At 36.9% G+C, this 16058-nt stretch overlaps 2 protein-coding genes across 5 annotated transcripts in view; both read left to right on the top strand.

Moving 5' to 3' along the window:
• The window catches only part of LOC109066900 (mitogen-activated protein kinase 14B-like), a 35797-nt gene extending 28992 nt beyond the window's left edge, over nucleotides 1-6805 (top strand). Inside the window, 4 exon segments of the mRNA XM_042733647.1 lie at nucleotides 1812-1891; nucleotides 3608-3686; nucleotides 4595-4768; nucleotides 4883-6805. Of these exon segments, the coding sequence (XP_042589581.1) occupies nucleotides 1812-1891; nucleotides 3608-3686; nucleotides 4595-4768; nucleotides 4883-4950 (401 nt within the window). The 3' untranslated portion in view covers nucleotides 4951-6805.
• Nucleotides 6806-8265: 1460 nt separating this feature from the next.
• Nucleotides 8266-16058, top strand: part of LOC109066895 (SRSF protein kinase 1-like) — a 39071-nt gene continuing 31278 nt past the window's right edge. The window contains exons 1-2 of one of the 4 annotated variants that reach the window (XM_042733642.1): nucleotides 8266-8401; nucleotides 9270-9324. In XM_042733642.1, the coding sequence (XP_042589576.1) occupies nucleotides 8389-8401; nucleotides 9270-9324 (68 nt within the window). In that variant the 5' untranslated portion in view covers nucleotides 8266-8388. Of the gene's footprint in view, nucleotides 8402-8534; nucleotides 8653-9269; nucleotides 9325-11110; nucleotides 11815-16058 lie in introns of those variants that run through there. The other 3 variants (XM_042733645.1, XM_042733643.1, XM_042733641.1) reach the window with 3 other exon arrangements.

Genomic DNA, 16058 nt, shown 5'->3' with positions numbered 1-16058 from the left:
TGCATTTACAGGCATAGGAATATTCCTATATGAATCAGAATTTGCTCATATTCTGATTTTGCTAGCGGACGTGTTTCGATAATGTAAGAAATTTACAGTTTTGTAAACTTAATGTAAATGCATTAAGCGTAACGAAGTTAAGCCAATATTTTGGTTTCTAGAAATCTGCATGAATTTATCACAATTTTGGATCATGTAAACATTTTTATTTTTGGAATATCCTCCAAATCTGAACATATATTTCGCTTTTATGCGTTATGCGATAATTCTTGGTGATATTACTGTAGGGTTCTGAAAAATGAATTGATGAAATACACTTTTGAAGATAGGAATAAACTTTTTATTTTATTTGTTTTAAAATAAGTCTCTTCTGTAAACCAGTGTTAATTTTGACAAGCATTTTTGATTTAGTCTTTATCTTGAGACGAAAATGCTTAATAGTCTTAGTCACATTTTAGTCATTTGAGTCATTAATGGTTTTAGTCAACAAAAAGTCAATGCATTTTTTCAACTTTTAGTCATTACTTTTCGTCGAACTGCAGTTACGAATATTTATTTTGGTAGCTATTTTATAAGTAGTCTTCAAACAAAAATAGTCATGAATTCTTCTCTCTTTAGACCAAATCAATTAAGCTTATGAGAAATTTGAATCAAGGATTGAATTTGGAGAAACACAAATAAATTATGTCTTTTTTGGTCTTGTTGACAATTAATGTTCTTGTTAACGAAGACACGGCATATATTTCGTCATAGTTTTTATCATCAGATATTAGTTTTAGCTCATTAACGTTTCATCTTAGTCACAGAATAACTATTCGTTCACGAATATTTTCCGTTGTCGTCTTTGTTGAACAATAGCTTTCTCAGAATAATAGCTTAACCCAAATATGAACCGTAATCAGACAATGTGCATGCAAATGTGGTCAGTGTTATGTTCACATCACATGCCTGACACGCTGTTGCATTAAATCTTCTGCAAGTGTACTTCAGTCAGGTAAGTTTACTAGCTAACATCTGCTCTGCTGACTACCTGAGAAGTGTTGTGAGCTCCACGCGTTGTTTTTGCAGAGTGCATGTCGGCTTAGAACCAATCATGGCTCAGTTTTATCTCTTCCTTTATCCCATTTTCCTGTGCTGTTTTTATTCCTTTGTTAAAAAATACTTTTATTATTGTTTATGTTTTCCTTTTCCCCAGTCGCAGCTTTCATAGTCACCCCATTCCCTGCATTTTCCTTTATTTTGCTTTTAAAGATATTGATCAGTTGAAGCTTATCTTGATGCTCGTCGGAACCCCAGAGCCAGAGCTCTTGATGAAAATCTCTTCAGAGTCTGTGAGTTTTCTGTTCTGCCTGAGTTTGACTCTCTGTGAGTCGCAATGCCGACCTGGCAGTCATTTCTGCTTGCTTCAGTCACCGCGGTCACTCATGTCGCATCATTTTTTCCCCTTTCTTATTCACTTGCATGAACTACAACTTATGCAATCATCTTAAAATAGTAAGTAGTAGTCAGATAGCTGGCAGATGATTTTGCAAAATCAGCCCACGCTTACGAGGGTAAAGCAATGCTCGCTTTTCTGCGTCCTGCACTTCCTGTGTCTTTATCAGCACTAGACTGATTCACATGGGATGCATGGGTCTTATCTAACATAGAGTGCATATGTGTTGCTCCTCCTCTTCTTCCTGTCCTGTTTTTTCCCCTTCTTGGCATCAAGCCGCAACGTAAAGCAAACCGATTGGTCGCATTGTTTTCCTGTTTTCCCGCTCATATTTATGAGTGTATTTTATCGTACACCCCTTGACCTGGGTTCCCCGATATAAACCAGCTTCAGCAGATAATGCGACTGACGGGAACCCCGCCGGCCTCTCTAATAAGCAGGATGCCGAGCCACGAGGTGAGAATGTCGCAGAAAATCCTCCAGACACGGGCCGCTCTGAAACGAGTGACCACGTTTCCCAATGTGACTTTTCTATTTGCAGGGGTCATTTTTCTTTTTCAAACCCCTCCCAACCTCCGTCTTTTCTAACTATTGCCTGCTTTTCGTTTGCAACACGTCTGACCTAATTTCCACCCACTGCAGTTCTAGGGTTTACTGCAAGGCTGAGCTTATAGACAAACACCGGCATGCAGTGAGTTCAGACTGCTTAAGCTCTAACATACTACGGCGAATGTTCCGTGCAGTAAACAAAAGCCATGTTTGTTTACCATGCAGTAGCACTGGTGTGTATTGTTTGAGGTCAATGAGATTGATCAAGATAGAGATTAACATTCCAGGAGAAATATAATGTTTCTGGAAGAACAGAAATTGGCCCAAAAAAACATTTGCACATTTTAACCATAGTGTGAAGATCATTGCATTTGATATAAAATATCAGTGACATTTATATATTTTAAGTATGTGACCCTGGAGCACAAAACAGTCACAGCACAGTCATAAGTAGCATGGGTATAGGCAAAAATACATTGTATGGGTCAAAATTATAGATTTTTCGTTTATGCCAAAAATCATTAGGATATTAAGTAAAGTGTTCCATGAAGATATTTTGTAAATTTCCTACTGTAAATATATTTAAACTTAATTTCAGACTTCATCTGGACAACTTTAAAGGCAATTTTCTCAATATTTAGAATTTTTTTTTTTTTTTTTTAATAGTTGTATCTCGGCCGAATATTGTCCTATCCTAATAAACCATGCATCAATGGAAAGCTTATTCGTTCATCTTTCATTTAATGTATATATCTCAATTTTAATAAAATTGACCCTTATGACTGGTTTTGTGGTCCAGGGTCACATATGGATTAATTTTGCACAAAATAATTTAGGCTAAGATAATTCTTAATCTCAGTAGAGCGCTGCAGCGATGACACATTTTTGGAGGCCAGTCTTGAAGTTTCCCTCGACAAAAACCCAATAGGAGTCTTCCATTGGCTTTTGGATTATTGCTGAAAATAAGCTTTGTGACAAACAATAGTTTATTATTGTTAAGTGGTTTGTTCATAATCTTCACAAATCAACACAACTTTCATGAATTTTGAATCTTAAATGTAATCAGTAGAAGTAAAAATCTAAATGAACTTCACCACAGTTGCATGACTTCAACATCACCACCATTAAACACTCTGCAGTCTTTATTTAAGAAGCATTTGCTCTGAAGGTTTTAGTTAACACAGCAAGGCTGTGAAAGTTGACTAGATGGCGTTTAATGTCGTTGAGAACCTCTGAAGTCCCATCAACCACCTTTTTCAAGCCAAGTAAAACTTCACAGGGTTTTACTGATGGATTTTACGTTGAAGAATAAAACCTGAAAATATCTTGATCTTGTATGAACCCAATAATTATGTATTATTTTGAGCTTTCTTCAGGCATTTATCCAGAAGCCATTAAAAAAACCCATTGGCTTCGGGACGATGGAACTATAAGTGCTAACATGCTAATATATTTCAAATGTTTTGGTCTACAAAAATACGTCATCCTTGCAGCACTCTATATTGTCATGCTTTTTTCTTAGCCATCTTTGTTTGCTTTACTCTGTCCTGGATCTTGTCCTTATTTTGACTCTTTAATAATTATATGTGATCCTTTAATGTGTGTGTTTTTTTTAATCAACAGGCCAGGAACTACATCAATTCTCTTTCTTATATGCCCAAGAGGAACTTCGCAGATGTGTTTGTTGGTGCAAACCCAATGGGTAACATTTCTGGCTTTTTTCACATCACCTAGACTTCTTTCAGAAGCGGCCAGAAGAAGAGCTGAGCAATAACAATGATTTACTGTTTAATGTAATAATTTATTACTTCTAGTCAGAAATCATGATGTTAACAATTATAGCATTTTTGACAGCCTTAGTTTATAACTACTATAAATAACAAGTCTGATTTCTGTTTTAAAGTTTGATATTAAATATAAAAATATATATATTTTTTTTTTTAAATAATACATACTACCATTTGGGGTAAATATGTTTTAAAAAAATTATTTAGTTAATACCTTTAGTTTCAGCAGGGATGCATTTAATTAATCAAAAGTGACAGTAAAGGCGTTCATAGTTACAAAAGATTTCTATTTAAAATAAATGATGTTCTTATAATTCAGCAACTGTTTTCAGCATTGATGATGATGATGATGATAAATGTTTTTTTTTCAAATCAGCATATTAGAATGATTTCTGAAGCATCATGTGACACTGAAGACTGGAGTAATGATGCTGAAAATTCAGCTTTGGGTCACAAGAATAAATTCTATTTTAAAACATATTCAAATAGAATACTGTTTCTTTAAATTATAATAATATTTTTGAAAAAAAAATTACTGTTTTTACAGTATTTTTGGTCAAATAAATCCTGCCTAAACCATTCAAAACCATTAGTAAAAATTTTCAAAGTGTACTAAAATATTTTTTTTTATTAGTTTTCGGTACAGTGACAGTATATAAGCTCTAAAAAAATTACAAAAAAATATAATATAATTTTTTTTAAATAGTTTTTACAAAAACTTGTTTTCATTATGTCACAATATTTCCTCACACAGTATAAATCGCTCACATATTTAGCTGTAAATATAGCTTTTTGAGGCCCTGTCCTGCGTTATCTGTTTTAGCTGTGGACCTGCTGGAGAAGATGCTGGTTCTGGACACAGATAAACGGATAACTGCGTCACAGGCTCTGGCGCACCCGTACTTCGCCCAGTACCACGACCCGGACGACGAGCCCGAGGCAGACCCCTACGACCAGAGCTTCGAGAGCCGCGATCTGGACATCGAAGAGTGGAAACGTAAGCCTGCGCTGTTTAGATCTCGCAGAGAAATGACGTTTTATTGACCGACTCTCTGCGATGCAACTGTTGCGCTTGTTGTCAGCACTTTTAACAGTCAGTGTGTGTCCGCAGGGCTCACGTATGAAGAGGTGATCAGCTTCGAGCCTCCCGTGTTCGACGGAGACGAGATGGAGTCATGAAGGCTGCTCCACCTCCAGGACCTTCATCCAGACAGAAAAACGACATTCAAGTGCCTGCCATCATCAAGTGCTGGCTTCCCCGTGTTCTGAGACTGCTTATCCATGCCTTCATACATGCTCTGTTAAATAAGGGGGGAACAAAAACGTGCAAACTTTTAAAAAAGGACACAGAGAATGTAAGGTTTTGTGTCCGGTGCCCCAGTAACTGTTTGGTCACTCGTACACAATTAGAACAACTTGAGGGTGAGAAAATGACCACATTTTCATTTTTGGGCGAACTATCCCTTTAACTACTTTTTTGGACAGAACACAAAAAACCAATCAGTCAAATTCAAAACAGCATTTTAAGCTCAAAGTTTCATATTCTTTCTCTGGGGAAGCAAAACATTTACCTCCGGACTCCGCTTGTAGCCTACACAATAAATAGAGGCCAGAAAAACTCAAGTACTGTCAGAATACTAAGTTTTAGATATGTAAATAAAATGGCACTGCTGTACATAAATGATAACAATGTGCACCAACAGTTCTCTTTAGTGTTTGCAGCAAAGCACGCATTATAAACAGCAAATGAACGAGCTAAAGAGTGAACCCTGTCACCTAAAGAGAATGTAACTATTATTTAGTGCTCTGTGTAGAATGTAAACAGAGGAGTATATATAGACGTAGTGTTCTTCTGCCAACTGCATCTCTGTCTCGGACAATAATAGATGACACAAACAAAATTCATGCGGTTTACATGAATGAATGCAGATATGCTTGTTCTGAAAATGTATTGGGAAATATTTAGAGAAAGAAAAAAAAAATGTGGTGGTCAGTGCTAAAGTGAGAATGTTAAACTTTTTTTTACATATAAAATATTATGGGCGAATCTCACGAAACCTCTTCAGAACATGGCCAGATCATAATGAACTACAAAATCAGAAGAAAATTTTTTTTTTTTTTGTTAATGTATTTTAAATATAAAGAAAAATATTTTGCATAAAGAAAGTCAATAATTATGTTTTAACAATCAGTAATTGTTTTTATATTATTATTTAGATATTAATGATATATTCCATACTTGCATACATTACCCTATAATGCAAAAAAAAAAAAAAAAAAATTCTCATTGCTGTAATGTGGTGATATTATTTGTAATATTTGTTGTACGGTTTTTAATTTATATAGATCTGAATTAAAAAAATTTAAAAAATCCTGTAATACTGTATTACGGTAATATTGTCACGAAAATCAAGTCAAAATGTCACGGTTTTTAAAGAGATGCTTCCTTTTTTTTAACTATCTAAAAATATTTCAGTTTTATTTCTGAATTTGTGGTGAAATGTGGTTTGGACATGTTTTTGACTGGTTTTTGTATGATTTTCTGCTAGTTCTTCAAGCGCTCGCTGTCCCCTTCACTCCGTGTTAAAGGGCACCTGATGCTTTAGATACACTAGAGCATAGTTTCTCCCCTCATTAATGTATTATTTATGTAAATTGAGAGAAATTGGTTTAAAATAGGGATCGAGGGATCAACAGAACAACTCCACGAGCGAGACAGTTGCATTATGGTCCACAATAAAACAGTTCCCCATTATTTTTGCTTGCCCTGGGAAAGACGTTCAGCCAGAAAGTTCATGTTTGCAAAAGTGAGAGAACCTGAGCCAATGTTCTGCTTTTCCGTTGAGCACGATGATCTTAATTTAACAGCCCAGACTAGAAGACTGTCTCGTCAGGAAGTTGTGTTTTCTCAAGCAGAGCCGGCCGTCTAACTTATTGTATCAGTTGTTAAGGATTATTTTTAAAGTGTTTTCTTTTTCACTGTATATTATCACTTAATTTTATTCAGCAATAAAGTGATTTTCTGTGTTGAGCATGTATTGTATGTGGGGGGGTTGTTTGTATGCACATTTACCGTTTTCTGACGAGTGAAAAATCACTAAACGTGTCAATCAGTGGTGCATCAAGCAGAAAAATCAATTAAATGTGGTTTATACTTCATTTTGTAGCATGGAATCCGTTTTTCGTGGAAAAGAGATTATTGTATGTCGTTTTTTTGTGCATATAACTGGTTTTTCTCCAGTCACACACAAGTTATGTGGTCTGTGAACAACCACTGCAGTACAGGAATAAGGGCAATTATTTTTCACAACACATTCTTTTGCGCAAAAATAGTAAATTGTTTTCTGTACTTATTTAATTCTGAAAGAAAAAAAAGAAATAATGTGAAGTTGCGTCAGTGCACACTATTTTTTTAAAAACACTGCCACCTAGTGGTAATTACTCACAATACACACTCAAATTGTCTGAAGTGTGAAATAATTTGTTATATAATATGTAGGCTGTTGCAGATCACCGCAACCCACACCGTGATTCTTAATATGTGAGTCATCTTTTATGAAATCACCTCTGGTGACACCAAAAGCTCAGTAAACTCATCAATGGAGTAAAATAATGTGATAGACCTGTAAAAAGTGTATGCAGAGGAGCATACAAGATAACTGAACACTTTTTGTCAGTTTGTGACCATGTACCCCAATAGCAGAGCGTGCATGTTGGGATTGCATTGTGTACGTTCTTATAAGAAACTAAACTGATTGACAATGATTTGAGAAAATGGCTGAATTATGAATACTGTTAAACACACACACAACATACAGTATATGTATTTAACCATCTGGTGCTATACTTGTTCAAAAATTACCTTTTTCCCCCCATTGAAATTAATGTATTATATTTCTATTTTTTAGGTGATTTGTGGTAGTAAATTACATTTATGGAATAGCTATGATCCATTTATAGATAATTAACCAAATAGAAAAAACAATAAAATATTAAAAAAAAACACAAAAAAATCTTGAATGCTTTGGAGGACATAACTTCACATTTGATATTAAATATTTTGCAAAATATTTTGGCAGATAATTGCTGAAGTAGAAAAAATAATAAGTTATTATAAAAATGCACAAAATACTATTTTTACATTTGATAATAAATATTTTGCAAAATATGTTTTACTCTAAAACTGCGAGAAAATCAAAGGCATACATTTAAAGTTGTGTTCCAAATTTGAGGTTGATATCTTTAAAATGAGCTGTGTGCGTGTGGAGTGTGTTAACAAAGTGCCAAAACCATTACCAAGTTTCGTACTATTCCGATGAAATTCTTTACAAAAGGAAGAAAGAAAACTAATGACCGAACAGCCCCAGAGGGTTACTATGTATTTAAAATATCTTTATACACTCAGACTCTTGTGCGAATAGTCCCTTGTTCACCCAGCCTCGACTCTTGACTCAACCCCTCGTGCAGCCTCTCTGTGCTGGACTCATGTAAGTACACGTGATGTGGGTGTGACACACTGTAGCTCTGTTCAGTTCAGTTGTTGTTGGGAAGTTTTGTGCGCATGCGCGGACCGTTACATGTGAGTGTATCTGAGCACTTAGCAGCCGGTGCAGCAGCATGGAGAGGAAAGGTGAGCATCAAAACGAGCTAACTACTGTTCCCCACAACAATCTGTTGCGCCAGCGTACAGATAAATATAAGAGAACATAGCATCCAGTCTGTGCTGTGACCTTAGGCGCTGTGAGATTTCTCAGTGTGTGTGGATAGAGACAAAAGCCCATGTGTGTTTAGCTGCTGCTAACACAATACTGCGGCTTTACAGCAACATCTGCTTATATAAGTTAGCACTGTTTATCAGCAACGCGGACAGTTGTTGCTTATGTATGAGTCTGTTTTTGTTTGTTTGTTTGTTTAAACCGTGCCTCTGATTGTAATCGCTGTTTGTTGTAGTAGTTATATATATTCATGTGTTCTTCTGAGCTTTCGCTAGCTCAACTTTCTCTGGTTATTGTTTGACTTAAAGAATAACGCTATGTTTATCATGAATGTGTTTGTTTTATTCTGCTTTCACTGTTATTTGTGTGTGTTAACAAACTGCTTTCAGCATAAACTGATAAAGCCGCCAAAATCTATTTTGTTGACGATGATTAACGTTACCGCCTAACTGCCACATTACTAACGTTACTGTAAAACCATAATGAACTTTTATGGAATATGGGAACTATAATAAGCTTTTCAAATATAACCGATGTATTTTTAATTTGTTTTGTTTCGAATCTTTTGTTGATGACGTGACCATCGTTGCATCTGTAGCAATGTTGATTATCTTGAAATCTATGATCAAGTTACCAACTTTTGATGGTGTTTTTTTGTCCTAAAACTGGTCTCTTAACACAAAAGAGATATTAGTTTTAGCTGTATTATAGATTGATAGGTTTAGTTATTAAAAATAATTTATGAGAAGTGCCTAAATGTAACTCTTTGTGTGTTTTTGACAGTACTTGCACTTCAGGCGAGGAAGAAAAGGACCAAAACTAAGAAACCCGGGAAGAAGTGAGTAAATTCGAGTGTGGACTCTGTTTATTGTTTGGTATGAAGTTGGAAAGGAGGTCTGAACATGATTTGAAAACATTAGGTATTACTATAATAGTGGAAACAGTAATAATGTGCTCTATTGGAGAGAAAAACCGGCTCTCTATGGAGGTTTATTAAAGGGTTAGTTCACCCAAAAATGAAAATTACCCCATGATTTACTCACCCTCAACCCGTCATAGGTGTATGTGACCTTCTTCTTTCAGACGAATACAATCTGAGTTATATTATCATTATAGTTATATTAGCATGAATAGTATTATTATTGAAGCTCAAAAATCTTTGCGCCCGTCCAACGTAAAAAGTGCACAGCTCCGGGGGTTACTAAATTGAATTCTAAAAAATCGATGTAAAAAAAAATCGTCTATGCTTGTCATCTAATCAGTTGGCTAGTTTGATTATTTTTTCTTTTTTTTTTTCTTTTTTATTGAAATACAAAATGTGTTAAGTAAAAAAGACGTCTAACTCGCGTGCACAGTGTGGATACATCACATGTCAGCTGTGTGGACACTGGAACTGGAATTGCACAGTGTGGATACATCACATGTCAGCTGTGTGGACACTGGATTGGGAATTACTGATTGTGTTATTTTAACCCTTTCGCACGTGTACTGTGTTTCAAGCTAGACCCCGGCGTGAGACTTTTTTCAGGCGACCGTTATAGCACTTATATATCATGGCGACTCTTCATTGTTGTTTTGTGATTGCTTCCATGTCCTCATTTATGTAAGTCGCTTTGGATTTCGTTTGCTTTATAATGGCAGTGAATAGTGGTCGAGATTTTAAATGTAATATTATAAATGTCCCGGCTCTTCCGAGCTTTATAATGGCAGTGAATACTTCCATCGTAAAAAGTGCTCTACACAGCTCCAGGGGGTTACTAAAGTGAATTCTGAACACAGCTCCATGTAAGAAAATAAAGTCAATCCTGAAATGATTCAAAGAAAAAAAACTCGTCACGCTTGTCATTTTTTTCACATAATCAGAAATATTAACAAATATTATAATTACACTATTAATTTTTTTATTTGAAATATTCCCAAATGTGTTAAATAAAATTAAAATAGTGAGTTTCTAAATTATAAATACCACAGTGTGGATACATCACATGTCAGCTGTGTGGACACTGGATTAGCAAATAGTGTCTTCTGTGCCTGTGTCGCGCGGATTTAAATGATACATCACATGTCAGCTGTGTGGACACTGGATTGGGAATACTGATTTGTTTATTTTAAACTGTTCTGATGAACCAATATCAAACTATTTTAAACTGTTCTGATGAACCAATATCAAATCTTAAACCCTACGGATCAATCTTTTTAGAGCATCCAACTTCACCCTGGAGTCAAGGCTTATTTGTGTATCAGTGCTGGGAGGTTTTATTAGTATACGATTGGCTCAGAATGTGACAGTGCAGAATTTGAACTTTTAGTGCTTTATTTTGATTAAAAGGTTAATTCACCCAAAAATAAAATCCTGTCATTGTTTACTCGCGCTCATTTCGTTCCAAACTTGTATGACTTTCGTACTTGTGAGGAACCTAAATGAAGATATTTCATTTTTTGTTGTTGTTGTCGTCTTTACGGCGACAGTCAGTGATGTTTAGGGTGAACTACCTGTGGGTTATGCAGGTTTGAGTCCGGCCGGCAAACTATGTTGTTCTCATTCTCCCTACTTTCAGCTAATCTTTCCTATGTCTGTGTCTTAAAACAAAATGAAAACAAACCAGCGCTTAAGAATCAGAGAACCAAATGTAATGGAGATCATTAACTCCATTAACTAAAATTCACCCAGCACTTCTGGGACCAAATGATGGATAAACTATGAAGACCTACACAGTGTATTTGTGTGTGTTCCTCTCTTAAACACTGGACAGCCACACATCTGCCCTGAAGAGAGCTGTTACATAACAGCGCTTTGTGACAGCCATCAAGCCTGCTGCGTTTTATTCTCTCTTTCCCTCACACACACTCTACCGAATGCTCAGGTGAAGCACAAACAGAAGGGAACATGCCCTCTGGGCTCCGCTTGCGTCCTTGAAATACAACATGTCAACAGAGCGACAGAACCTTCAGCCCGGCCCTTCTGCAGAGGTACATTCTCCGTGAGCCTCTCTATCGTGCCCTCTCCTCCTGCGGTGCAGTTACGCCACACTGTGTTAGGAGAGAGTGAGTTTTCACTCACTTATCACCCTCCTCCTCTGCTCTTGTTTCTCTTGCCCTTCCCCTCCCTCCTGCGCTGCCTTGTTTTCCAGTAGTGTTGAGGCGGCCAGTGAGCAGAGAGCAGGCAGGCACACTCTGGGAGATAGAACGAAAGTCTCATCTGCGGTTCAACTGTGGCTCGCACCGTACCGTCCTGCTCCGCGCTGTCCTCCTCTGCCATGTGGCTCCTGGACTGGATCGTTTCACTCAACACTGCCGTGGTGAAACTCGCCAGCGGTCTGAGGTGCAAGTGAGTGTGTGTGTGTGTGTGTGTGGCTGAGGTGGCACTGCTGACTTATTGATGCTGGATTCAGTTTTAATCAGACAGCTGATGCGTTCAGGTTGGGACTCGAGTATCAGGCTGTTTGTGGGATGCGTGTTTGCACTAAGTACGTGGGATGGGTTTGCAGGATCCTGTGTTAGATCCTTGTAGACCTCTCTCATGCATGCATGCAAAAGTGAGATTGGACTCTTGTATCTGCACCCTGTGTGTTCCCCGAGTTGGGAAGTTGTCTCCCCAGGTGCATACAGCCTATGTGTCACTGTGCACAAGTTCTGGTGCAGTGCTGGGAAACTTAAAGGGCTGGTATCGCAGTTCACCGAGCTGAGATTTGCCTAGCTGTGAGGATGCTCATTATGTAAGCTGTATCCTCCGCAACTGCAGCACGGGGGTCTGGAGGACTGCAGATGGCAGAGTATGTGGCTCTCTCAGCACGGACTGCATGAAACCAAATCAGGTCACTGTTTTGGGAAGCTGAGCACCATGCAGATGCTGCACTGGGATGTTTAGCAGCAGGGCGGTTCCTGTTTGGAGTTACTAGACTGAGCAGCTCTTGAAATCTGTATTTGAAGATGCCAGAGTACTTCCCAGTAATCACTGCTAGTATTGCTTAGGAATTTGAAGGAGCAACTAATCTTAAGTGTTAAATTTAGGTATGTAACTTGTTCAACACACATGCATTATACTTGAAATCACGTGGCTTGTTGAGCAGAGGTGTGCTAGTACTTTTCTGTGCAATAAAATTTAAGGGAAGACGGAATCCTTTAAGGATTAAACGGAAAGAAAAAAAATTGAAGGAATGACTGGAACTCTTTTGAAAAAGGGCTGTACTGCTTCCTGCAGATTTTAGCTTTAAATTACACCAACAAACCTGCCTGGATCTTTCTAATGATCCTGAAGGCCTTTATTGACTGATTGAAGTGTGATTTTATTAATGTTAGAATTAGACACTTTGATAATATGCAAATGATAACGGTAAAGAGACAAGAATGATCCAACCGCATGTCAGCGCGTGTGATTAACTGCTCACGTGTGATGCGCTCTGTGAAGGATGTAGAATATATCACTAGGCACCATTCACACAGAATGCACTTTTGTGTTGACAAAGATGCAACGCGGGCGGTGGAAAAGGAAAAAATGCAAGAAGATGGGAGTTGAACTTGTGTGCCACGTTTTTAGAATGCCATTTAATGCATGAGACGTGAGCTCAACAGTTAAACGTACATAGAAAAATAATGGAAAAGCTGCACAATAGAATAAAAAAAACTGTAAAGAACTACTACTGTATGAATTTCATGTTTGCATCATGGTGACAGGCTGAAAGCTGCTGTCCATTGTTTTTACAGAACATTTATAGTTAATAATAGTCTACTGGTCTACCTTCATTAATTTTCAATTTGAATTACCTTGACTTAATTTTTAAAGCATTTTCCTTATGTATAAGAAAAGTTTGTATAAGAGTTGTAGTTCATGCATCTTTTCTGGAAATATATTTAATAAGTGATTTGTTTACAGGGCTCGAAATAAACACTTTTTTTTTACAAACCCGATTCCAAAAAAGTTGGGACACTGTACAAATTGTGAGTAAAAAAGGAATGGAATAATTTACAAATCTCATAAACTTATATTTTATTCACAATAGAATATAGATAACATATCAAATGTTGAAAGTGAGACATTTTGAAATGTCATGCCAAATATTGGCTCATTTTGGATTTCATGAGAGCTACACATTCCAAAAAAGTTGGGACAGGTAGCAATAAGAGGCCTGGAAAAGTTAAATGTACATATATGGAACAGCTGGAGGACCAATTTGCAACTTATTAGGTCAATTGGCAACATGATTGGGTATAAAAAGAGCCTCTCAGAGTGGCAGTGTCTCTCAGAAGTCAAGATGGGCAGAGGATCACCAATTCCCCCAATGCAACAACAATAAAAAAATAGTGGAGCAATATCAGAAAGGAGTTTCTCAGAGAAAAATTGCAAAGAGTTTGAAGTTATCATCATCTACAGTGCATAATATCATCCAAAGATTCAGAGAATCTGGAACAATCTCTGTGTGTAAGGGTCAAGGCCGGGGAAAACCATACTGGATGCCCGTGATCTTCAGGCCCTTAGACGGCACTGCATCATATACAGGAATGCTACTGTAATGGAAATCACAACATGGACTCAGGAATACTTCCAGAAAACATTCGGTGAACACAATCCATCGTGCCATTCACCGTTGCCGGCTAAAACTCTTTAGGTCAAAAAAGAAGCCATATCTAAACATGATCCAGAAGCACAGGTGTTTTCTCTGGGCCAAGGCTCATTTAAAATGGACTGTGGCAAAGTGGAAAACTGTCCTGTGGTCAGACGAATCAAAATTTGAAGTTCTTTTTGGAAAACTGGGACGCCATGTCATCCGGACTAAAGAGGACAAGGACAACCCAAGTTGTCATCAGTGCTCAGTTCAGAAGCCTGCATCTCTGATGGTATGAGGCTGCATGAGTGCGTGTGGCATGGGCAGCTTACACATCTGGAAAGGCACCATCAGTGCTGAAAAGTATATCCAAGTTCTAGAGCAACATACGCTCCCATCCAGACGTCGTCTCTTTCAGGGAAGACCTTGCATTTTCCAACATGACAATGTCAGACCACAGCACTGCATCAATTACAACATCATGGCTGCGTAGGAAGAAAGGATCCAGGTACTGAAATGGCCAGCCTGCAGTCCAGATCTTTCACCCATAGAAAACATTTGGCGCATCATAAAGAGGAAGATGCAACAAAGAAGACCTAAGACAGTTGAGCAACTAGAAGCCTGTATTAGACAAGAATGGGACAACATTCCTATTCCTAAACTTGAACAACTTGTCTCCTCAGTCCCCAGACGTTTGCAGACTGTTATAAAAAGAAGAGTGGGATGCCACACAGTGGTAAACATGGCCTTGTCCCAACCTTTTTTGAGATGTGTTGATGCCATGAAATTTAAAATTAACTTATTTTTCCCTTAAAATGATACATTTTCTCAGTTTAAACATTTGATATGTCATCTATGTTGTATTCTGAATGAAATATTGAAATTTGAAACTTCCACATCATTGCATTCTGTTTTTATTCACAATTTGTACAGTGTCCCAAATTTTTTGGAATCAGGTTTGTACTTGGTAGCACTGGTGCTCCAAACTTTAAAAAGTTAGGAGCACCATCAAAAATTTAGGAGCACCCACCAAAAATTAATGAGTACATCACAACTACAAATTATATATTAACATATTTCATCTTTACATTCTTAACTTTAATGCAGATTTTAGATTTGTTAATATTAGCTGTCAATCACTCAGTCACTGCTTTCTGCTGTCAGGTGACAGGCAGCTAACTACCGCGGGAAATAAAAACAAACTGAATAAAAAAGAAAAAAAAAAAAAAAAACACAGACATACTTCCTTAAAAAACCACATAAGTTAATCTGAGTTTGGTTAAACACAGAGAGAGAGAGATCCCCTCTTTCGAGAGTTATAATATTGTATATGTTGTTAAAAATTATAAATCAAACCCTCCAAATCCCCCGGAACAGCTGGGTTGTGCGATATCTATATTTTCTAGGTTTTTATCAATAATGATAATTAGACAATATTTTGCTGAGTTGTGTTATTGTGCTGATCTTTAGTTATTGTGCTGGTAGTCTTAAGGGCTCCCGTGGACAGCTGACTTTGATATTCTTCATATTCTGTGTGGTGGTCAGTTCACAGCAGTGATAGAAATTAATCTTTTCCAATAAGTTTAAATTGATTTTTACCTTTTATGGTCATTTTTACAATTAAGCCATTTTTATTTTATTAAGTGTGCATCATCATTTTAGTCAAATTCTTACATTTAATCAGTCAGTTAGAATAATAAGACATTTGGGCTGTTATCAAGTAAATGAAATCAGTATGAACAAAATTAATCTTTGCAATACAGAGGAAGCACTGACGCTGCATCTGAAGTGGTATTTAGATGCATTTATACACTGTTTAATGCAGGACATGAATGCATTTAACCTGCAGTTGCACATGCATATATAATATTTTAATACTATAAACATAAAACGCTGAATAATGATATTTGAAATTATAAAAAAAAAAAAAAAAGATACTGTAAATGTCAAATCAAGTCACTGCGATTTGAACCGAATCATTTAAACAGTTGATTCATTCAGGAACAAGAAGCCCTCATGTTGCTCAGAG

This window comes from Cyprinus carpio, chromosome B11 (genome assembly GCF_018340385.1).
Source record: "Cyprinus carpio isolate SPL01 chromosome B11, ASM1834038v1, whole genome shotgun sequence".
Lineage (NCBI taxonomy): Eukaryota > Metazoa > Chordata > Actinopteri > Cypriniformes > Cyprinidae > Cyprinus > Cyprinus carpio.
Note: the sequence above shows the minus strand (reverse complement) of the source record. Positions and strands in the feature narration are given on the sequence as shown.